The following is a 25204-nucleotide window of genomic DNA, read 5'->3' as shown; positions in this document are numbered from 1 at the left end:
CCAGGGTCACACAGCTAGTCAGTGTTATGTGTCTGAGGCTGGATTTGAACTCATGTCCTCCTGAATCAAAGGCTGGTGCTCTATGCACTGTGCCACCTAGTTGCCCCAATTGTGAGAATTTTAATAGGAATCTTATACTAAGGAAAAGCAATAACATCTCAAGCAATTTAGTTTTCCTTGATTGTTTTATGTAAGATGATCATATAAAAAAAAAGAATTACAGCACCTCTAAAAAAGGGATCTTTGGAGCAGCAGCAACTTCTGAAACTCATTTATCTGAATTGGGTTCAACAGGCAGTTTGCAATGTTGACTTCTCCCACATTCTATCACATTTATTTAAGAAATCTGGCAATCTGTCCCGGTAGGGTATAACCTAAGCCCTGACCTAACCCCAGAGCAGAAAAAAAAAAACAACCCTTAAATTTCAAGTTTCTTTTTACTCTTCAGCTAATGTTTTCCTTGATGTCACCTTAATGACTAGAATGGATATGCTGAGGGAAACAGTGAATGTTTAACCATGGCTTTGCAGTCACAGACAACCTGTTCTATATAGATCATTTCTAAAGTGAATTAGAAAACTAAATTTTTTTCCCACCAGAAAATCATGGCTCATCTCCAGGGAAATGAAGTTATTTTTCATCACAAGACCATAGATACAGATCTTCTCCTGAATCATAGAGTTGAGGAACTAAGGCCTGGAGAAGTTAAGTGACTGCTCAAGGTCACATGGCAGGAAAATTGATATTTGAATGTAGATACTGACACCAAATCTGACATGCTTTCCATTGCACCACACTGCCTCATGTTAATAACTTAAGGAACAACAAAGTTCTCAAACTGACCCATGCTTAAACTGATTCTAAGCTATTTACTGATTACTACACAACAGTAGAAGTAATTAAATGAATAGAACAACATTGGTATTTTAAAATTAATGTCTAGTGTTATTGAGGAATGGTTTCCAGAAAAGTGAATTTTCTACATAATTGCAACTTACTTGTATGCTGCTAAAAGCTTAAAAAAATTAGTCATTTTTTTACATTGAAGTTTTTCTAAAGTCCATTAATGTTTTCTGTCTTGGAATGTTAAATAGTACTTAGCATGTAGTAGCAGTAGTAGTACACTAGTAGTTCCAGTAATAGTTGGCATTTATCACTTTATGGCTTACAAAGTATTTTCTTCCCATTATTTACTTTATTCTCACAATAGCCTCATGAAATAGATAAGAGAGATCACATTATTCCTCTTTTTGCAGATATGGAACGGGAGACAAAGAGATATTAAAGAGATTATTTGCTTAAAATTGCACAAACCAAATGGCAGAGTTGGGATTCAAACTCAGATACATCTGATTCCAAATCCAGTGTTCTTTTCACTCTACCACAGCTGCTCAAAAATATTCTAAATGAATGAAATTCAGTTTCTTATTGATGACTCAAGACTATGCTACCATCATCAATTATTGCCCTGGGATTTAATAAATTTATGCTTCACAAGTGATCCGGCAGTATGTAGGGATGCCTGATGCTGAACTTTCATAGCCCACACTTGCTGTACTTTCATAACACGTAAAAGTGTTAGACTTTTAGACTTCTTTGGGCTGCTTTTCATGAGTTTCCACTGTCCTCCTTTGTTTCCAGGCTGTCAGATGTTGTTTTTTTTTGCTGCTTTTTGCCAGTTGCTTATGTGATAGAAAGCCAGATGATCAAACTGGCAATAAGAATGGAATCTAAAGTAAGAGTGAAGGAGAGACTGTAGAGCTTGCCTATGAATAAACTACAAAAGCTTTAGTATATGGATTTTGTATTTTTTGATTCCTTCTGGATTCTTGGATACTGAAATGCTATTGTGTTTTAATTAAATTATGGAAAAATTACTCCATGACTTTTTGCTGTAGGACATAATTTTTTGCCTAATCATAGTGTCCTTTTGAGCTGATTACTGATTAGATAACTTTGGTATGAATGTACGAAGTATTACAGACTTTATGACCTTTGAAAACAACTAGTCTTGCAAACAGCTCCCTTGCTATGGCTAGAAACATAACAAAAAAAATAAAAAAAAAAAACAAACCCAAACCTTTCTTTTTTATATCACATTCTTTCTCATCTCATTATGTGGCCTGGATTCCCTCTGGGCTAATTTAGAAATTGCTTTAATATTTAATTATGCTCCAGATTTTCTTTTCAAGAGATGATGGAATTCCAATTCATGGGCAAAGGCTGGCTGTCACATTTTTCTTTATGGACAACTTGAAATGTGCTTTTGGGAAAACTGCTGTTACAGAAACCACCCAAGATGAGAACCATCATTTTAAAAATAAAATCCAGGAACCAAATGGGGCATAAAGGCTAACATTCTCTTGATTTGTGAGGTTGTTTTCCTCCCATGCCAACAGTGAGATGCTTCCCAGATCATGGAAAATGGCAGGATACATGGGACAGGATACATGCTGACAGGGCGTTTCAGTGCTCAGCCCTGCCCCTTCCTTTTCAAAAGCAACATGTCCAAAAATAGTAGTTTCTAAAACATTCAGGCAGCCAATTTCTTTCCTCAAAGAACTGTAGTTACAGAGGGCAGAATTAATTCCTCAGAACTTAGTGCTGGAGAAGAAATGAAGTAATGCTGTTTAGTCACACCACACTTGGGAGAAAATGGTTCCGTTCTCTCTCTTTTGAATTATATTTTTTCCAGCGTTGGGTTAGATGAATCAATAAGGTAAACAGGTTTGGGTGAGACTTGATATTGCTAAAAAGGACACTGTCCATGACATTTAAAAGATGGTACAATGTGGTGAAATGTGAGGGAACAGGTTTTATCCAAGCCTCCCTTGATATGTTACCTTTATGTGCAATTATATGACAAATGTTATTGAATTTGGCAGCCACAGTAGAAGGGTAATGAACTCACTGTATGGTGCATAGAAAAAAAATCATTGGATTAATTCCCCAAACTAGATGGGTGAACTTGGAAAAACCATCACCTTTTTGGATCTCAGCTTCCTTATCTTTAAAACAAAAGGCGGGGTGGGACTAGACTATTTCTAAGGTCCCTCCCATCTCTTAAAAGTCTTAAGTGATACCCTGATGTCTTCCGGCAGGAAGGCTCCACACTAATTTCTAATTACAAGAATGGGTTGACTACTATACATACATTTGTAAATCCTTCACTACTGTACCTCAGTGGCTGCAGAACTACCGCCAAGGTCACGGGACACAAAAAGGTTGACAATAGGTCTGCTGATTCTCTGAGTTGCCAGAATCAAAGCCAAAGGCCACCAGAAGCTCAGCATCTTCCTTACTGTAGCATCTCCCTGTATCAAGAAGTGAAAACAGAAGCTTATTCAACTCTACCTGTAGAAAAGAACCAAAGGTTCAGCTAAAAGCCCTTCTTCCCATGATTCTACGGGAGTCAATCAACTCATTAGTAACCTTTAAAATTTATGGAGGGGACAAAGGTCTCCTTAGGTGAGCCAAGAAACATAGAACATTATGGGAAATTAACTCATACAGTTGGCAAGGCAAACATATCAGGCTAAGCAGATCCAAAATCCTGTTTTCCATGCAGGAAACATGTTTCTTTACCAAGGCCAGGATCTCATTTCCAGCTTGTAATGAAGAATAAGTTTGAAATTGGTCTCAGTTTAATGATGGGACTGTCTGGTCAGTAACTGTGTAATAGGAGGAAGGACACAACAATAAAGGATATTTGGGGTTTATTTTATATTTAGTGAGCGCCTGTCAAGGAACCTAAACCTTAACCTGATTAAGGAAACTACAGGGAAGTAAGGTGCAATTTCCCAATTTCAGATATCTAACAGGAATAACTGGTATTATTAAGAACCAAATAGAAGGCAGGTTGAAGGCAAAATAACTTAGTAAAATGTTATTAAGTATGAGATAGCTAAAGAGTTTCAAAATAAGAAGTCCCCCACTGTTCTGTGATGCCCATTTTTATGTAGCTTTTTGCTTGCTTCCCCCCAAAGAATAACTTCCATAATGACTGTCTAGGGGTAGGGAACCTACAGCCTTGAGGCAACATGTGGCCCTCTAGGTCCTCAAGTGCGGCCCTTTGACTGAATCCAAACTTCACTACTTGTTTTGTGAAGTTTGGATTCAGTCAGAGGGCTGCACTTGAGGGCCTAAAGGGCCACAGGCTCCCCACCCCTATTAGACACTGCCCTACATTAAACATTTTTAAAACAATTATTTTTTCTGTTTCTAAGTGAGTGACAGTAATGGATTGATTACTGGGGAGTCATTTTAATTTGGCTATCCTAATAAGAGTAACTGATGTGATATTATCAATAGCTTCTTTATTGATGTCCAAGTAGCCAATATCATTAATTACATAGATATGGCCTTCCACGCTTTGTGGTATGGTATAGCACGGACATAATAGATATAATATTTTACAAAGTATTATGTAAGTTCTTTCACAGTATTAAAATTATACTATGAGTTCAGCATGTTTAATCCAAACTATGAATTACCAAACTCAGCAACTGGCATTCTATCTATGTTTTAATTGAGAAACCCATTACTTGTTGGAATACTTATAAGACTCCACAATTTGGTTACGTTATATGTCTTCTGTAACTGCTACAGTCCTTGGTGTAGTGCTTGGCACATAGTAGGTACTAAACAATTTACAACCAGAAGGCACTGACCCAGTATGTGTTCCTGCTGAGAGATTCAAGATGTATGCCCCTTCAATCTACTTATGAATACAAAACCACCACTTACATACAGGCACTAACAAATTAAATGACGGCATTTTTTACTTCTTCAAATACAAAATTCATCTTTGAAACAGAAGCATAAACAGGATACTAATTAATAATGCTCCTAATTATTCTTCTATGTGAATATCACTCAGCATTTGGCTTTAGGCTGTGACTACCTGGGTCATAGTATTGAGAGCAGTAGAAACTTATTAAATGCTTATTGACTGAAGAGAGCACTCTATCACCTTTAAATATTCTCATTCTGTATGTTACCTCATCAAGATGGGTACTTGCTCCAATGATGGAGATCACAACCTATCCATGATGGTACAACTTGTGTGACTCTTATCTATGTCCTTCCTGAAGTCTGCCACAGGGAGTTCAATCAGTCAGTCAACAAGCATTTATTAGTCACTATATTCTCGGCACCATGCTCAATATATGGAGTTATCCTTGCTTTTCTTGAAGATGCTAATGGAGTCTTATACTGGTTTTCTCCAGTCTCATATTTTCATAATGCTTTACTATTTATTCCTCATTTATCACCGGTAAAAGCAAGGAACAAACCTCAAGGAACACCGGTAAAAGCAAGGAACAAACTATGTAAACATGACCTATAATAATAGCACTAAATCTTCTTATGGTGATCAAGGCATAAATGGATTTTTCATTTTTACAGGGGTGGAATGAAAACAACTATTATTTTGTTTTAATGTGAGTATAGAGATATTGGTGAAATTGTAGGTAATCACAGCACATACTCATCAAAACGTACCCCTAGTTCAGGTCCACTGCTATCTGGGATGATGTCATGAATGTTCCTGTAGTAACCCAGGCAGAGGGTGGTACAGCGGACAAGTGCTCCCATGTACAAAGAAAGGATTGGAATGAGAAGCGGTTCTCTGCATTCCAGGTGACTATGAAGCAAAATGGCTACAAAAACAACCTGAGAAGTTAAAAAAAAGACAGTGAGTCAAAGGGGAAAAAATAAAGAATTTCTACTTGATCTCAAAATAAGAGAAAAGCTTAACTTCGATACAAATAGAACTGAAACCAGGGAGTCTTGTTTTAGAACATTTTCTGACACAAGAATCCTATGTAATTTAGGGTTAGACAAACAGGATATAAAGCAAGAGTATATCAGTCTTTGTGCCGGACACAGTGTTGAAACCATCTCAAGGTATGTCTTCAGAATGAGAGTTAAAATTCTAGGTATGTACCAAAGGATCACTTTTCTGTCTATGCAGAACATGCAATTATCCTTCTCATTACTGTGAATCTGGACAGAACTGTGATTTGTCAATATAACGTCTGTTATAAACTGCCTCTGCTTAAGGCTGTACCAGAAGCTTCAGCTGGTCAAAAATACAGTGTCCTCTCCCCACCAAGACTAGTGACCATTTGGAGCAAATACATAATATTAGGGGAAGGCCAAATCTGGGAAACTTTCCAGAAAGAAAGTTAAATAATTCCCATTAATACGGCTATAGGCATAATGATAATAATTAATAACAATAATAAGACATTATCATTCACACAAAAGAGTAGAACAGATGGCACTTACTAAAAATATCACATGAAAATAAAGCTAAGATTAGTAATTAAATCTGCTCTGTTAGAAAGGTGAAATACTAGTTGAGGTAACTAGCAAACCAGTAGAATTTGAATTATTTTTTTAGTTCATAAATAATAATAATCACAGATGATAATAATTTAAATATGTTTTAGGGTTTACAAAGCTCTTTGCAATGCTATGGACATAATTAGCCCTCAATAAATGTACTCAATGAATGCCACCAGGCCATGGAATTCCAACAGTGTGACAACAGCAGGTGTAATCCAGAAAGGGCAGCCTTAACTTGAAAATGCTAATTTTTAAAAACGGTCCATAAAATAGAGATACTAGACAACTTGGTGATGCTGACGAAAAGGAAAAAATCCCACTTACTATAAACACATTGCAATTGAAAGATAAAAAAGGAACTTTGAGAAAGGGTATGGTTTGTGATGCTAGGACATTTGTAGACATGAAGAAACTGTAGAGAAAAACCAAGAAATCAAATGGAGACATAGAAAATGCATCTGGGGCAGCTAGGCGGCGCAGTGGATAGAGCACTGGCCTTGAAGTCAGGAGGACCTGAGTTCAAATCTGGCCTCAGACCAAACACTTGACACTTACTAGCTGTGTGACCCTGGGCAAGTCACTTAACCCCAATTGCCTTAAAAAAAACGCATCTGATCTAAGCGCTTCTCAAAGAAACAATGATAATAAATGCAACTGTTCAAAAAGCAATTTATTTGTAATCTGGACAGACTTTGGCACCAGCATTGCCTTTCTGAGACCCAATGAATGGGATCAAACTTGCCACAGATGCCCTACAGCAATGAAGGACAAAGGCACTGCTAGAGCAGAGTGGTGATAGAAAAATGCTCCCTGGAGGACAGATACTGACTGCGTACAATGGCAGAGAATTCTATTATGTACACCGAGCAATGCCCCATTTTGCCATCAGACATAATAAAACCTACCACTTTTCCCCTAAGTTTGGGGCATTCAAGTGGAAACTAATCATAAGCCATGAATTGCAAACCACAAAGCACTCAGATAAAGCCTTTCTGAAAGTCTTCCACCAGATATACAAAATGTGTTATTTGTATTCTGACTCCAATACATCCTTTTTTGAAGAAATCTGTTAATTCGATCATTTACAGGGTCACTCACAAAAGACCTGACCATGTGTTAAGTTCTATGAGTTGAGAGTACTCAGTTCATACTATTACATTTCTGGGGTACTTATAATGTTTTATATACACACATGTGTATAATATGTAATAATATAATATAACATAGTATAATATATTATATGTAATAGAGAAAATGAAAAGCCAAGACAACTTTAAAAATGCCTGACAAATGAGTTCTGAACCCCAACACTATTTTTGCCTAGTCACTGGCTTCTATGACACTGCTTTCTTCTGGTTCTCTCCTTCTGCTTCTCTGGCTGCTCCTTCTTGGTGTCCTTTGCTGACTCATCATCCTTCTCTCTCACCCTAAGCACAGATGTTGCCTCAGGTTCTGCCCTGGACCCTCTTCTCTCTTTTTAGGTGATCTCATCAGCTCCCAAAGAGTCAGTTATTTCTATACAGATCGATCTCATTTCAATTGGAATTTTCACCTGGATTTCCTATTGGAACCTCTAACTCAGTATGGCCCAAATCAGAACTCATTATTTCTCCCCTGCCACCCCCACAAAGTCAATCTCTCCTCCAGACTTTCTGTCGAAGGCACAACCATTCTTCCAGTAACCCATGTTGTAACCTCAGAGTAATCCTTGACTCTTCTATCTCAACCTCATATCCAATCAGTTATCCAAAATTGAGTCTATATACATCCCTTTTTCTTCACTCACACAATTAAAACCTTAGTTTAGGCTGTTATCACTTGTCACTGTAATAACCTCTTAATTGTTGAATCTGCTTTCAGCCTTTCCCCTCTCCAATATACCCTCCACATGGCTGCCAAAATAATTTTTTTCTTAGATAAAGGCCTGGTAATGTTACAGTACTTCTGCTCGAAAATCTCTAGTGATTATCTATTGCCTCTAGGATAAAATACTAAAATAAATAAAAAGTAGTCAGGCTGTAATTTAAGGACATTTACAATCTTTCTTCATATTTCTAACTATATTTCATGTAACTCTCCCTTTTCATACTCCATAATCCAGCCTAACTGGACTATTTGCTTAACTTCATATTTTATCTCTTGCTTCCATGTACTCTCTTAAACTGTCCTCTACGCCTTTTCTCCTTTTCCTTTAAGAATCTTTAGCATCCTACCATAATTGGAATTTGAAAACTGATTAGCACACTGGGTAGTTCAGAGGAACAAGTATTTCCTCTTGGACCACAGAACAATGAGGCTATCAAGATGCTGAAACTGGAAGACAGACTTGAGTCACACCCAGAAATTTGAAAAGGACACACATAGTCTGTAAGAAACAGACAGGGGAAAGAGTGAGGCTATCAAGAGCCAGATAATAGCAATAAGGAGGCAGCATCCTCATACCCACATAAGACTTGATGAGTTGAGCCTGAAGGAATCAGACGCTTAGAACTGAAAAGGAGAGCTTGAAAGTAAAAGTAAAAGGAGGCTCAGCTATGGCAAAGAAGGGAGAGATGGAGAAGAAGCCTTTGGATGAAGCTACTGCTTATACTTTTACCTACAAGGACTGAGGGAAGGTTAAAAAAAAAGTATTCTCTAACCCCAATTATCTCTCCCCATGCCTGTTCAATAAATGATATAGGTCACAATTAGTGTAAATAATGAAACCCTTTAAGAGCTTGTATGTTTTTGAATTCATACTACTTGAAGTTACAATTATGTAAAATATGGTCACTGTCTTCCAGCCCAATGGAAATATGCAGTGTGAATTCAAATAATGTGAACACAAAAAGAAGATTCAATATTAACACTAATTGAGACCAAGCTTGTTTCTTTTACCTAAATATTTCCTATATCCTAATTTTCATCTCAAAAAGTGCAGGATTGTTCTACCCACTGGGTTAACAAAGACAGAAAAACAACACAGTCCCTCTTCCCAAAGTATCTGGGGAACAAAATAGCAGGGGCAGAGATATGATACAAACAAATAAATATGATGCAATGTGAGATAGTTCCTTACCAACCAAAGATAAAAACATGAATTTTTAAAGATTTATAGTGTTGGAAAGGTGACCTCTAACTGAACTGACCACTTTTGAAGAGTATGTCATTGTCAATGAATCCAGCAGAGAAGCCTTTGTTATTATAACATTTTTGTGCTCATAATCACTTATATATGAGCTTTGGGCAAAGGAGTAGAATAAGAAAATTGCTTTTCAAATTTGTTTTTTGGCCCAAGAAAGATTAGAACATGGAGTACAGCCCTAGTATTAGCTACTGTAAAGTAGTTCAAAAACATTATAGGGCATTATAGAGGGTTATACACTCTAGTTTTCCCAAAGAAAGTAATCTGTTATAAATAATATAATTATGTGTTGAACCTAAATGAGTTTGATATGGACCTCATGAAGATAGATCACATCTGAATTGTCTACAATAAGGTAATAATAGTAAATTAACGAATCAGAGTTCTGTTTATGCTTTTCTATTTTTAAAGATACAAAATAATGTGACAGATTATAGACAATATTATTCCTTGATTTTAGGTGGAGGAAAATATTAACATATTTGTGGAAACTGAAATGCATTATTAATTTATAGGTACTAAGAACTGTAATTAAGGCAACAGATTTTTTCCTGAAAGATCAGATTTTTCAATAGGATAGTAAGCAGACCCTAATAAATGAATTTGCTAATGGGTCTACTCTGATTCCCATACGTGAATCTAGAAATGGTATAATTTTGAGACATTGAGAATGAGTAGAGAAACATAAGAAAGCAATACTGAAAGACAAAAAAGTAGGCAGTTACACATTCTTCAAAGTTATAGTTGAATTAGGAACGAAGAAGATAAAGGAGGTCATGGAACAAAGCAAATTGCAATAATATGATTGTTCTATGTTAATACAATGCATCCTACCATTATTTCCCAAATTAGTTTCAATGACCTGTTATTAGATATAATTTATATTCTTTGTAAAATCCAATCTTTAAACCTGCTCAGTGGTTTCACTGAGGCCATTACTCAAGCTTAACAACAAAACTTCAATTACAACACATCTTCCTACCTCTTGTTTAATGTTAAAAGTCTCATTTTTTCTGTGTGTGTGTGTGACCCTTATGAATCATGGGATTTTTAGGAATGAAACTGTAGTAATTAGAGAGATGTCATTTTGCCAGCATAAAGCTTAGCTTCAAAATAATAGAAGATATAAAAACTCTCTACTGGGAAATAAGAAAAGAAGTATTTTCTATAATCCTCTGGCAAATTCCATATATGAACAACTGAGGACATATAAATGTTATAATAATAATAGCAACTTTGTAAAGTATTATCTGACTGAGATATTACATTTCCTACACTGGCTCAGGAGAGAACTTGATTAAGAGGGAAAAATGGGGACCAAAGGCTTTAAAGTTCTGCAGAAAATTAAAAGAGGTCAAAACACGTGTTCAGATGTTATGACATGTTTATATTTGATCATCAGTGATTCTTACATCAATAAGAACTTCCTAAATAGCTCTCAACAGTGAATAGGACACATGATAGACATAACACTGACCTGACCAATTAAAAATCAGCCATGTCACAAAAGCAAAACAGCAAAACAGAGGTGTATGTGTGTGCATGTACGTGCACTAGCCAGTGGTGGTGGAGAGTAGGGATTAATGACCAATAAAGTATGCATTCCACCAAGTTGTATGAACACAAAGGACAATGTTTAAAATAATCTAACCCAACAGATGGAAATGTTACATCAAAATTAAGTTTTAAGAAGATTCTTATTGCCAAAACATATGTCTTTTTCAAATCCTCAGCAATAATAAAATTAAGTTCATAAAAGCAGATGCCATCTGAATTTAACTTCAACCATTCCCATTAGAGCAAATCTGTTTGTAATGGATCTGTGAGCCTTGCCGCATTGGGCAGGAACTTAAATTTAAGGAGGAAAATATTGGCATTTTTCAATAGTATAAGTTTTCTCTTTCTTTGGAATGATCTCTTTGATTTTCTGTCATGTATATATCTGTTATGATGTTACTCTGACAGCCTGGGATGTGAAGTTTGTTTGATTATGGGAGAGAAGATGGAGCCTGAGAGGGTCATGTTTGTGTGGTAGACCATGAGGGAAGAAAAGCAGAGGAGAGGTACTCATAAAACTGAACTACCTCAAAATATAGGCAATTCTTTTTTAAAAAATATATTTATTTAATATTTTATTTTCCCCCCAATTACATGTAAAAGCAATTTTTAAGGTGTTATTTTCTTTAGTATTTTTTGTGCCTCCTTTACCAAGCTATTGAATCTTTTTTCATAATTTTCTAGCATTGCTCTCATTTCTTTTCCCAATTTTTCCTTGACCTCTCTTATTTGCTTTTTAAAATCCTTTTTGAGCTCTTCAAGGAATTCTTTTGGTCCTGAGACCAATCCACATTTTTCTTTTCGGCTTTGGGTGTAGCAGTTTTGACTTTGTCGTCTTCTTCTGGATTTTGTTTTGAGCTTCCCTGTCACCATAGTACATTTTTATGGTCAGGTTTTTTTTGTTTGCTCATTTTTGAGCCTAATTCTTGACTTGTAGCTTGATGTTAAAGTTGCTTCAGGATTTTTGTGTAACTGTTTTCAGAGCTAGCTGTGAGGGGTCTGTAAGTTTTCAGTTCTTCCAAGGTGGTATGATCTTATGAGATGTTTGTTTACTATTCTCCTGGCCTGTGCTTTGGTCTTTGAATGATCACAAATACTCTTTTCCACCCTAGAACTGTGACTCCCCACTTTCCTGCTACTGCAAGCTCTGGTGTGCTAATGCTTCTCCCCACTCTGGGACTGCGACCCAGGACTTCAACCTGATCTGTGCATGGGCAATGGATGGAACAGCTACACCTAGTGCCAGCAAATAAACCCTTGTAAACCCCTTCTTACCAGTTGTCTGGTAAGACAACTTACCATCTATGGGCTGAGAGCTCTGGAAGGTGCATCTGCTGCTACAGATTCAGTAATCCCCCAAGGCCTGCTACTAGTTTGCAGGGGTTTGGACTGTGTTGGACTGAGTTTCACTCTTACCCAGGTAGGACAGACCTTTCCTAATTGTTTCACCCCAACATTTTGTGGGTTCTGATGCTCCTGAATTCATTTTGAGGCATTATTCAAAATTGTTTAGATGGGAATTTGGGAGAGCTCAGGTGAACCCTTGCCTTTTCTCCACCATCTGCCTTCCATCAAATGTAGGTGATTATTAATGACAATTATGACAAATGACAAAATGTACAATGATGAAAAAGTACAGTTGTGAGATTAAGAAGGAAAGGGGAACAGAAGCGGGTCTCATACAAATGGTACAATGGGATCATTTCCTGGTTTTTTCTAATTACTTCACTGCTGTGTCTGGGGGTATGGTAAGGCATTGTGGCACCAAGACTAGAAGTGCTACATTAAAATTGATTTTTAAGAAGAATATTCTTGTCAAAATATATCTTTCTTTTTTAAATCAGCAATGACAAAAATTAAATTCACAAAGTTTCAACTTGATTGAAACATCTTAAAATTTCAGATATAATAGAGAAATGTCCATTATGTTTAAACCTAAGCAGTCAAAGGATCATAAAACCAGCACAAAAAGGGAAGAAAAATTATGGTATTTAATCTGATTTCTTTGAAGAAGCTTATTTTACTATGCAGACCACTGTCCAAACACAACTTATTAGAAATTAGTTTTAACACAAACTCATATTAGCATAGCATCATGTGAAAAAGCACTCAATAAACATCGTGATTCTTAATGTAAGTAAGGCTATTCATCATTATCATGTAAGTATCAATTGTTCACTCTGGAGGTCATCTATGTTTATTCTTCCTCACTGGCTTATCTGCCTTTGACTAACAATTGTCAGGTTAGTACAGATCAAATGAGATAATATCTATAAAGAACTTAGCATGGTGCCTGGCACATAGTAGGTTCTATATAAATGCTTATTCCTTTACCCTTCCTCCTATCCTGCCAGGTACCCATGAGTACCTGCACCAAAAACAATTAGTAAAATTAGGCAATTTTCAAGATTAAGAGCTGAAATAAAATGTGACAGTTGTTTCCTAATTTCATTTGTTGAAATTCTCACTTTCTTTCACAAACATGTGTAATTAAGAGTTAGATAAATAGGTTTTTACTACTCTGTAACAAGTCCATTCTTTTAAAAGATTAGGCCTATTTTTCCTTCTGTGGAAGGTGTATAATTAAGTTTTGGTAGCAACTAAAACCAAATACATAGTTCTTAGCTTTTACCCATGGAAGTTGAAACTACAAAGAAATAAAACTGATGCGTGGGGTTTATGGGATTAGTCACGTTATTTTACAATTATATTATTTTATAGTCACACCTTTAAAAATAAAGCTCTCAATCTCAGTTCCTTCAAATCTCAGATTTAGCCCTTGATTAAGAATACTTTCATCACAGACCTATATAAGAAAGTATAGAATTCATTCAGGCCTGTGGCTATCCTGGAACATCAGTAATGGCCTTCACTAGGAATGTCCCCTTAAGCACATCACATAAGGTCAACATAAAGGATGAAACAGACTGGTAAGTTCATTACCTGAGCTATGACATCTGAAATTGAGGCACATCCCACCAGAAAACTGTATTTGTGTTTCAAGAGAATGCCTGCATGTGTCCATGCCTGTCACAAAAGAGAAGAAACAAATGTGAACAGATCCAACTGAAAAGACATCTTCCTGTTTATTTAATTATGGATTTTTCTCTTTTCAGTCACTTTCTATTTCTTCCAAATTAGTGACTCTATGAGGGATCTGTGATTTAATCAGGATGGGAACTCTGGTGTGGGAACTCCCTCTATCAATGTAACTTGTCGCTGGTTTGGTAGATGTGTACCAGGAAGTTGCCTTGGGAAGAGAGAGGTGAAGTCACATAGAGTCTTATCACTAGCATCAAAGGCAGAATTTGAGTCCAGGTTTTCCCAATATTAAGTTTAGTGCTCTATCCACTCAGCTACACTGCCCCTACTTCCTGGAAACATGAACCTAAAGTTAAATCAATTTTATATTTAATTTATGGTTTACAAATATTCCTACTTATCAATTAGCATTTTAATACAATAAGCAAACAAGTAAGGAAATTATTTAGGTGTCAGTATGCTAGAGAACTTATTAAGACTTATATAGTGGCCAGGTCTTCACTACTCAGAAGAAGTAAATGTAGAAAAACTGAGATAGCTTCTGAACGACATTTATTTATTACATACTATATACAGGACATGGGTAATTGCTCAAAATGTGAATGTATATGGGAAGGAAGGATTGGAGGGAATGCAAAGGAAACAGAAAAATGTAGACTCTTTTTTCCATAAAGAGCTAATAACCTTGATAATATTAATATCATATCTCTACCTCAATTACTTATGTATTCCAAGTGAAAGCATATTTTAGAAAGAATTAACTAGGTGACTGACACCTTCAGTTTCTTAGTGGACAGATGGCCAATGAGTCAGCATTAGAGTTGCTAGGTCAATTCAGAATTTCTGGCTTTTTATGCTTTGGTTAGTATGCTGGGCTATGGTCTTTCCTGGCTAAATGACTCATAACGACCCAGCAGCCAATGCTATTTACTTAGTCCAATAATGCAATTGCATACTCTGAAATCTTAAGCATTTTTTATTGGGAAATGCTTACAAAAGTAATTAATAACACCAGGAAGGAATTATGACAGATATTCCTGGGCAAGAAGAGTGAATTATAACCAGCCTTTCTTAAATAAGAGAATATTAAGAGAAGAATTTGAATTTTATATGAAGCTATGCTATAATCAAGACTCTTTAATTTAGTTCAATATAATTACAATTCTTGTACATTCTTATTTACTGATTAGTGGGGAGTCTCCTAGTCTCTTGGCTGCAAGTTTGGGCATAGCCTGACTCTGCATCTGAATGTCAGCATCTTCAAGGAAAGGTAGGACTGAGGTACTATAAACCAAAACCTGATGTGTGAAAGTTGGTGAAGGGCCGCAGTTCTCTGCAGGATTGGATTCTCTTTAGACTTAGCGGCTGCTAGGTTTAAACCTACACTTAAGAGACGTAATATTCTCACAGCTAAGAAGGTGAAAATTATTACACATTTCACACCCATTTCCTGGGTTTTTGTATGCTTGCCTATTCTAGTCATTTTGTTTCTCTGCAGCCTAAACCCTCTCTCGGAACATACAAGTTGTGGGATTTCAAGTGTTAAAAGAAATGCTTACAGCATTCACATCTATTTATAGCATTTGGTGGTCTGTCTGGTGGCCTGAAAGCTATCATTATGATTAATAAGTTTTGTGGTTTTTCAAATATTGTCTCCTCAACAAATGTATCAGAGCCATAGGGAAAAATTCATTGCATTTTTGTAGGTTTTTTTATTTTAAAGTTGCTATTAATAGCAGTTTTGCTCAGCTGTGTTGTATTCTTCTGGGCATGTGCATATGAAGACGGAAAAAAATACATCCTACTATGGTTCTGTTGTTATATACTTTTTCTTAGAAACACACTCTTATGGCTGAGAAAAACAGGCAGAGAGAATTGGGAGGTTGAATAATTAAGATCTTCAAATGCACTTCTGCCAACAAATCATCCCAACAGACTTGAATTCATTGGATAGTTGTACTGCATTTCATTTGTGGGTAAGAAGACTTCATTTTAAATGTGGATTTGATGATATGCATTAGAATTTTATTAAAGGCACTCTTTCTCTCCAGTGCCACCAATGTAAGGCTTTAACTCTCTGAAGGCCACAAAAGGATACACTTCTTAATGAATGCTGGTGGTAGTACTCTAGGGCTCTGAAGGCATTCCTGCACTAAATAAATTTAGATGCTATGCAGAACTCAGCTCCAGGAATTCAATCCAACTTTTGATGAAAATACATCAACTACTGCAATGGATGCATTTAAAAATTCACATGAAAACACACATCCAGATTCTTATGGCAGAGGTTTTATTTCCCATTGAAAAGCCTTAAGTGGGGCAGCAAGGCGATGCAGTGGATAGATCTCCAGCCTTGGAATCAGGAGGACCTGAATTCAAACCCAGCCTCAGACACTTGACACTTACTATCTGTGTGACCCTGGACAAGTCACTTAATCCCGACTGCCTCAGAAAAAAAAAAAAAAAAGCCTTAAGTGTTATACAGAGTTAGTTTACTGCAACTGAAATAAATGTGCCCAAGAAGCAGAAATATTTTAATATATGACAGCCCTGTATATTGACACAGAACCATTACAGATTCTGCCTGACCTTAAATTAAAGAATTTTCTGAAAGGTAAAAAGGTCTCAGGCACTAGACCTTTACAAGTAATAGGCACTTATAACTGATTCAGAGTATAAAGAATTTTAAGATGATAGGATGAGTATCATGGGGGTTAGTACAAATGTTGTAGGCTCTGTGATTTTGCAAACTATCTATAAGGCTGATTTAAATTAAGTTATAGTCTAAAAGAAGGGTTTATTTTCTGGTATTGGAAGTAATTTTCAGTGGCTTTTTCCTTTTCCATGGTTCTGTGCTCTCTGTAATATTGTATGTCTATCAATGTATAATCTATAAATCTACATATAAAATTTCATGGGAAAACTTGCCAGTATGATGACATGGAAAGCTTGAGCTGTCAAGATGATGAGTACTGAACTAAATATAGTAAAGCTAATTATTGAAGCGATGGCATCCCCACCAATTCACCTTAGCTGCAAGTGATTTCCTGGGCTAAAAGAATGGTTTATGTATTTAACCACATTAGAACACATCTCTGATCCTTTGAATCTAAGACTATTTGAATAGCTCCTTTGAGTTGTTTGCATATACCCTCTAAACCTGGAAAAACATTTTTTTTTATTCTTTTACTAACATGTGAGATGCAAAGCATAAAATGAAGGGATATGAAAGCTTGGCTAAAAGTGAAATGTTTTCTTTACTCACCATGGCATCCATGAAAGGGAAGGCAGCAAGATAAAGGAAAGCTCTTCGAGTTTTATTTCCCACTGATTCATCCACATGGTGCAGTTTATTAATTATGTAGTAGCCTAAGTCACTGTAAGCTGCAAGAGTACAAGACAAAGTTATCATTAATGCCTGGAGCTGCTCACAATTCTGAAGCCTCCAAGGTTGGCGAAATGGTTCACACATGTCATTTCCTTCCACCCTCACGATTACCTCCATTTACAGAGAGGCTGCAACTTGCCAAGGGGCACACAGTTAGCAAGTTTAGGAGGTGGGATTCAAACCCACATCTTCCCAACTCCAATGGGAGTGCTTTGTCCACTACCCCTCAGTGTCTTTCAATTCTCCAACTTGAGGGTGTGTGTGTGTGTGTGTGTATGTAAATATATGTATATATATACACATATAGATTTAGATATATAAATATATATAGAGATACATATATATACATATAGATTTAGATATATAAATATATATAGAGATACATAGGTATTCTTTTCTACCACGTCACAATTTCTTTTTCATGATGTAGGTCAGTTTGGCTTTGAACATTTTTTATCTCTTATTTATATATCTTTTTGGGGGGGGGGGCAGACAAAGGAAAAGGGACTCTTAGTATTCCTTTATTTCTAAGATGCAATGATTTCTAATAGGTTAGCACTTCCTGCTATAATGACATGTGGGCATTCTAACAATATTACAGTAGGAAAAAAAATACAAAGAAGGTACCTTTGTTTAAACTTTATGACTGATCCATGTTTATACTGCTCCTGAAAATAGTCATCTTCATTGTTGTTCAGTTGTGTCTGACTCTATGTGACTCCTTGGTCACATGGACCCCACTGGAGTGGGTTTGCCATTTCCTTCTCTAGTGTGTCCCCATTAATTAGGAACTGAGGCAAATAGAGGTTAAGTGACTTGCCCAGGGTCACAGAGCTAGTAAGTGTCTGAGGCCATATTGGAACTCAGATCTTCCTGACTCCAGGTTCAGTGCTCTATCCTGAGTCACTTAGCTGCCTTGTAGATAGTCACCTCAGGAGGGAGCTACAGCAGAGAAACATAAGCAATGTTACATAACACTATTTTGTGATTTTTTTTCTTTCTTTCTCTACTCCCAGTGTCAGGCAAAAAGAAATGAGAGAGTCAGGGATAGGAATCTTGGCAAATGTTCTAGAGGTTACCAATGAAAGTGCCAAGGTTGGACACATTTCTCTCTTCCTATTGAGGCCTATACTCTAAATAACCACCTTTTTAATTCCTTAAGCAACGAGTTTTCCTAGAGACCATGTCTTAAGGTGTCTTCTCATAAGATAAAATCCTCCCTATAAATGCACTGTAGCCTCACTTCACATCTAGTGTAACTGTGTTAGGACTTTTGTGAAAACCATGGAAGGAGCCAGTAATCCAGAAGTAGTGCCAATTGAGGAGAGCAGCAAAGTACAAAGAAGGCAGAAAGTGGGTACTAATTTATAGCTCATACCCTGGTGTTGCTTTATTTCTCAGAAATTTAATCCTGCTCCCAAACAATGCCTGTGCATTATAGTGGCGAAGATAACATGAAGAAACAGGAGAACAGCTGGAGTAACTGAGAATAAGGGAAAACTACTATAAAAGAGGTTATGGAAATACTTGTTTTATTCCATAAATTACAAATAAAATAAATAAAAATTAAAAATAAAAGAGGTGACATAGGAGATCTGGGGTGATACAGGGTAGCAGAATGATAAAGAGCGTATACTAATAGGAGATTTGGCTAGCAGAAGATGAAAAAAACAGCCTATAGTAGCCCCATTTTACCACAGCATGTTTGATAGAGAAACACACTGATTCTTTTCCTTTCTAACAAAAGCCATAAAACAACTAAATGCAAAAAGAAAAAAAATCCATTACATGAAAGATATGCTTTACAGCAATGGTTCTCAAACTTTTTGGACTTGGGACCTCTTTACACTCCTAAAAATTGTTAAGGCCTCCAAAAACTTTCTTTTATGTGAGTTATTAATATTTTACTATTAATGTTTACTATATTAACAATTAGGACTGATAACATTGAAAAACATTAATTCATTAAGCAATAAATCCTTTATATATTAACATAAATAATGTATTTTTAATGGAAAATAAATCCAAAACAAAAAAATTAATGAGAAGAATGATAGTTACACATATTTTTACAAATCTCTGGCTTAACAGAAGGTATCTGGGTTTTCATATCTGTTTGTGTATTTAATCTGTTGTGATACGCTGTTTTGGTGGAAGTATATGAAGAAAATTCAGCCTCCCTCATAAGGGAGGAACATTTTAACAGGTAAGTAACGTCTCAGTATTATTATGAAAATAGTTTTGACATTCTGGATCTCCTGAAAGGGCCTCGGTGACCCCCATGTGTCTGAGGACCCTACTTGGAGAATCCCTGCTTTAGAGAAACTTTAAAGGTATATGATAAATCAGATTAAGGTTAAAATTTAGTACCTTTTCCTCTAATCCATAACTTTTCTCTTTTCATTTCATGTTCTAGGTCTAATCTTTTGCACAGATTAATAGGACACTCCATTTTAATTCTCCCTATTCATCTAAGTAGGAAAGCTAAACCTTCCTGTGTTTTGTACAGACTCTCCGGGATTTGGGTTAAGTTGGCAGCCAAATCCCTGCAGATGGCTCCCCTCAGCTTCTATTTTCCCAGAACTGAACCCTTCCCTCCAGCTACTGAAGGAAGAGATTTGAATCACAGAAGCTTAAGGATTAAAGCCAATAGCATTTAAGCGTTCTTATGACAAATCAACATTCTTCTGTTAATTGCCTCCTATGTTCCTGGCACTGACAATAACAGGACAAAAAATGAATTACTCTCTGCCCTCAAGAAGTCTACATTCTATGGGAGGCACAGCATGTCCACTAAGTACAATATATAAAAAATAAATACATAATATGCACAAAATAAAAAAGAATGTAATTTGTAAGGGGCAGAGGAGTCACTAAGAGGAAAGGCTTCATGGAAGAAATGGTAACTGAGCTGAGGTGGTGCAGGTGATAGAGCACCAGGCCTGGATTCAGAAAGACTAATTTTCTTTAGTTCAAATCTGGCCTCAGACACTTACTAGCTATGTGATCTTAGACAAGCCACTTAACCCTATTTGCCTCAGTTTCCTCACCTGTAAAAGGAGCTGGAGAAGGGAATGGCAAACCACTCCAGTATCTTTGATAAGAAAACTTCAAATGGGGTCATGAAGAGTCAGACACGACTGAAAACAAGCGCACAACAACACCAACATGGATTCTAAGAAGTGGAAGTGAAAATGAAGTGCATCCCAAGCAGGGGAATAACCCATGCTAAAGCAAAGAGAAGGGAGAAGAATGTGATGAACAGCAGCAAGGCCGCCAGTTTGGATGGAGAGTAGACTACATGAAGGAAAAGGCTATCTAATAGCTCTGTCAAGGTAGGCTGGAGCCAGGTAGTGAAAGGTTTTTGTTTCCTAGCATTCCTATATTCTCTCCCTAGAACGGCGCGAGAGAAAGAATTTGGTCAGCCATGTTTGGCTCCACAAAGCGTCTCTGTGTCGAGCCCAACTCTGGGTTCTTGCCCTGTTCCTCCAGGCTTTCCGCATGAGGAAAGATCTACTTTGTGGTTTCTGGTTTTCTCCCACCTATTACTTATTTCTAGGACTGGAGAGGTGTAAATTATCTAAACTAATCTGTATACATAGCTTATTTAACAGGTTCTCAGGAAGGTTGTCTTAGCAATAGCTTACAACCTTCAACTCTAATAATCTGCCTCAGTAAGACAGTTCTTCAGAAACTATTTTCTGGATCTGTATATCTTAGAGATTAAAAGATTTTGAATGAAATTTCAATAAGGTTTTGAAAAACAAATTTAAATTGGTTCCATGAGGCAGTCCACAATCAGCCTATTTGCAGATAAGCTTGACTATATGTAAGTGGTCAGCTTGGGCTTTTCAGAGTTCAGAAGATAGTGATGGCTTTGAAGCCTGGAGGACTTGGCTTCTAATCCTGGTTCTGTCAGTTGTTACATGTATGACCATGGGCTAGTCACATACCAATTGCTAGCATTTATATGGTGCTTCAACGTTGGTGAAGCACTTTATAAATATTACCTCATTTTATCCTTACAACAACTATGGGGGTTAGGTGCTATTACCATCTCCATTTTACACATGAGGAAACTGAGGCAGACAAAGGGTGACTTGTCAATGGTCACAAAGCTAGTAAATGTCTGAGGCTGAACTCATCTTCCTGACTCCAAGTCTAGTGCTTTACCTATTCTGGATCTGTTTCCACATCTACAAAATGGGAATGAGAGGTTAGATTAGATCTCTAAGGTTTCTTTCTCTATTAAATTTATAATCTTATGATTCTAAAGGGGAAGAGTCCTTTAAGGCCATTTAAAACCATCAGGCTTGCTAGCTTTGACTTCAGGCAAGTAAGAAAATAATTTTAATTTAAGATGCTAACTAGTTTTGTTCTTTATTTGTCTAACTCAGAGCAAAGTTCTCAGTGACTATCTGAATAGTCAAAAAACTTAAGATCTTACAGCTCTTCCATCATTTTGTTTTCTCTTTCTGGGCAGGATAAGTGGTGCTGATTTCACATATGTATTGCTAATGTATTTCTTTCAAAAATCACTGACACCATACTTGCAGCAGGGTTGACAGCTCCTCTCACTGAATGGGCTGGTGTTTCTACTTGTGAAATGGGACATGTGCACACTCCATAATTCATCTGTGTGTTACACTACGCAAATGCTTAGCCTGCCAGGACATTTTCCACTGCCAAAACAAAGTCAGTGTCATCTAAAGCTTTTAAAGCTGAGTCTATGGAGGCATAAAACCAAGTCTTCCTACCGTGTCACATGATGCCATTTCTAAGAAAGGCATAATAATTCAAGCCAATCAATTTAACAAATACTTACTAAATACACAGTTTATGGAAGGAAGTTTGTAAGGAGCTGGAGGTAAAAATTCAAAAAAAAAGTTTCTTTCCTGGGGGCTTTTGACATATGACTAGTAAATTTTAGATTAGTGTGGTTATAAGGCCAAGAAGACCACAAGAGAATGTAAGGAAGCACTCACTAAGAGTTATAGAACATTTCTAGGACAATTAAGTTAAAAATGGCTTTTAAAAAAAGAGCACCATAGACATAGATAAAGAGATCAAGACCCTGGGTTGATGAAGAAATAACATTAACAGACATTAGTTACACAACATCTTAAAGTGTGAAAAGTACTCATCTTCTCCCCCCCCACCAAATAGTACTATGAGGTAGTACTATGAGGTAGTACCTACCTATGAGGTAGGTAATAATATGCATTATTATTCTATCTTATGGCTGAGGAAAAAAAAAAAGATTCACCTATGGTCATACAGCTAGTGTTGGGGTAAGATCAGGAACATGAAAAAAGAAGTTGGATTAATTGGGTATGATCAAAATTCTAAGGGAGATGTAGAGGGCAATGTTAGCAATCTAGATAAAGGCCTGGGAAATTAAATATTTGGGAATTCTAATATAATTGCTTAAGAAAAAATAAGTGTCCAATTGACGCAAGCACTGGCCAACATTTCTGGCTTCATAATGTATAAAAAGAAAAAAAACATAAGTCTCTAAATTATATTAACAGTCTCTGTTGGAGGTCAAATTTAATTTTTTATTGATAATACTTCCCAGATGTACAAATATTCAACCAGTAGCAATTTCAAACAGATTCTCCTCAATTATAATAGGAGGTCATATCATATAATTACAGTAACAAAAATTTTAAATGTTCCAGAAAAATATTTTTATTTGCACTATAAAACCAGGGCATTATCTTTATGTGATGTGCTGGTTAGCCAATTATGAAATAAATGAAGTAATATTTTACACAGGTGCTAAATTTATTCTTTAATTCTCATCTTCAGAATCATCTAGAAGCCTTTAAATTCAGTTTCCTTACCCAGTTAGATTAAATTGTGCCAAATTGTGCAATTAGGCCTGTAAATGGTTTTGGTACATATTTTATAAGTAATGAGCAAAAACTGCTACACTATAAAAGCAGAGAACTGGAAATAGGCAGACTGCATGAACTGAATAGAACTTGGAGATGGGTATTTTGTCACATGTTTCACAATATATTAGGTGACTCAAAGAAAGAAAGGGGGCTGAAATCTCATAGGAGGGAATGATCGTGTAAAAAAAAAAAATAGTGCATGATAATAGCTCCTAAACAAAGATGGGCTGGATTTCTTCCACCAAACTAAGTACTAGGTCCAGAAGTTTCCTGTGTCATTTATGTCATTTATAGATATAGCAAACTAAACAAGGGGAATGACACCTCTATCTAGACCACCAACCCAAATCAGAGCAACTCCCTGTAAGTATTTATGTAGAACATATTTCATGTAAACTTACATATGTATATAATGTTTTCCCTAATAGAATGCCAGCTCCTTGAGGGTAGGAACTTTTTTTTTTGCATCCTTAACATTTAGCACACAGTAGACACTTAATAAGTACTTTTTGATGGGCTAATATAGATCACTATCTCTCTATGACTTAGTAAATATTCAGAGAATAGCTGTAGCTACAAAATTTCTCACCCCACAGCCCAACTGTCTATAAAACCTTTCTGAACATAGCTCATCTAATTCACAGACTACAGACCTGCAAGTCCTTACTGATTTGCTACAGTGTTTAAGAAGCCAGAGTCACCTCCATTTAGCAGTTAAATTAAAAAAAAAAACCCAAAACAAAACAGCTTTTGTCAGTAAGACACTTGGGCTTTTTCTTATGTTTTAAAATCTCCAGTGATGTTAGTGGAATGATAATAAGGGTTTTAGAAAACAACTCTGGGATGGGCTTACTATGTACAAAGCACTGTACTAGGGCCTGTAGATACCTAGACATAGTCTCTGCTCACAGGGAATTTACATTCTACATTCTCACTGGCCCTAAGAAAAGAGTCTCAAGGTTGACTCATTCTACCTGCTTACTGGTACAATGCCTCCATCTTCTCCCCCAGCATACACTTCCCACTTTTAAGCAAGCCTAACCAGACAAACCAAATGACTTCCTACCAATATTCCCTCTAAGTGTCTGTCAGGTTGTAAGCTAACAACCAGGGATGTGAACAAGCTATGAAGACTCAAGTGGATGTGTAAGAAAAGCAAACAGCACTTCCAGAAACATTAGCCTGGTGCTGAGTGGTATATGCAATTGTTCTAGTGTTGACAGGTATAAATGCTAAGCACTTGAATAAAACCGAATCAAATAAACCCTGTGACCTTGTGACTCCAGACTTTAGAGGTGGCAAGGGAACATAAAGATCATCTAACCACCACTGTGCAAAGAAATAGACCCAGAGAGGAAGTAATTTGTCCAAGATCATAAAGGGAATAAGCTGCAAAACCAGTCTGAATCCTTTAAATTAAAATGCTTTTTTTTTTTAAAGCCACCATTCCTCAAATCAGCTGGGGAAGGGTTAATTCTGGAAGGTGTAAAATAAAGGGAAACATTTTCAACCTCCAGTTCTTTTCTCTTCCACTTTTCAACATATTTGTTGTTCAGTCTATTTCAGTCACGTCCGACTCTTCATGACTCCATTTAGAGTTTTCTTGGCAAAGATACTTAAGTGGTTTGCCATTTCTTTTTTTTTTTTTTTTGTGGGGAGGGGGCGAGGCAATTGGAATTAAGTGACTTGCCCAGAGTCTCGCAGCTAGTAAGTGTTTTATGTTTGAGGCCGGATTTGAGCTCAGGTCCTCCTGACTCCAAGGCTGGTGCTCTATCCACTGTGCCACCTAGCTGTCACTCCAGCTCATTTTGTATGCGAGGAGACTGGTGCCCAGGGTCACAG

At 36.6% G+C, this 25204-nt stretch overlaps 1 protein-coding gene across 2 annotated transcripts in view; it reads right to left on the bottom strand.

Annotated features, from left to right (window-relative positions):
* The window catches only part of ANKH (ANKH inorganic pyrophosphate transport regulator), a 127165-nt gene that overhangs the window by 46821 nt on the left and 55140 nt on the right, over positions 1 to 25204 (bottom strand). For both annotated transcript variants that reach the window (XM_027868821.1, XM_027868822.1), the window contains exons 4-7: positions 17340 to 17458; positions 13976 to 14059; positions 5503 to 5673; positions 3180 to 3314 (exon numbers count right to left, since the gene is read on the bottom strand). In XM_027868821.1, coding sequence (XP_027724622.1) covers positions 3180 to 3314; positions 5503 to 5673; positions 13976 to 14059; positions 17340 to 17458 — 509 coding nt within the window. The remainder of the gene's footprint in view (positions 1 to 3179; positions 3315 to 5502; positions 5674 to 13975; positions 14060 to 17339; positions 17459 to 25204) is intronic.

This window comes from Vombatus ursinus, unplaced genomic scaffold (genome assembly GCF_900497805.2).
Source record: "Vombatus ursinus unplaced genomic scaffold, bare-nosed wombat genome assembly UNPS02014791.1, whole genome shotgun sequence".
In the NCBI taxonomy this organism is placed as follows: domain Eukaryota; kingdom Metazoa; phylum Chordata; class Mammalia; order Diprotodontia; family Vombatidae; genus Vombatus; species Vombatus ursinus.
The sequence above is the reverse complement of the archived record's forward strand: the minus strand, read 5'-3'. Positions and strand labels throughout refer to the sequence as shown.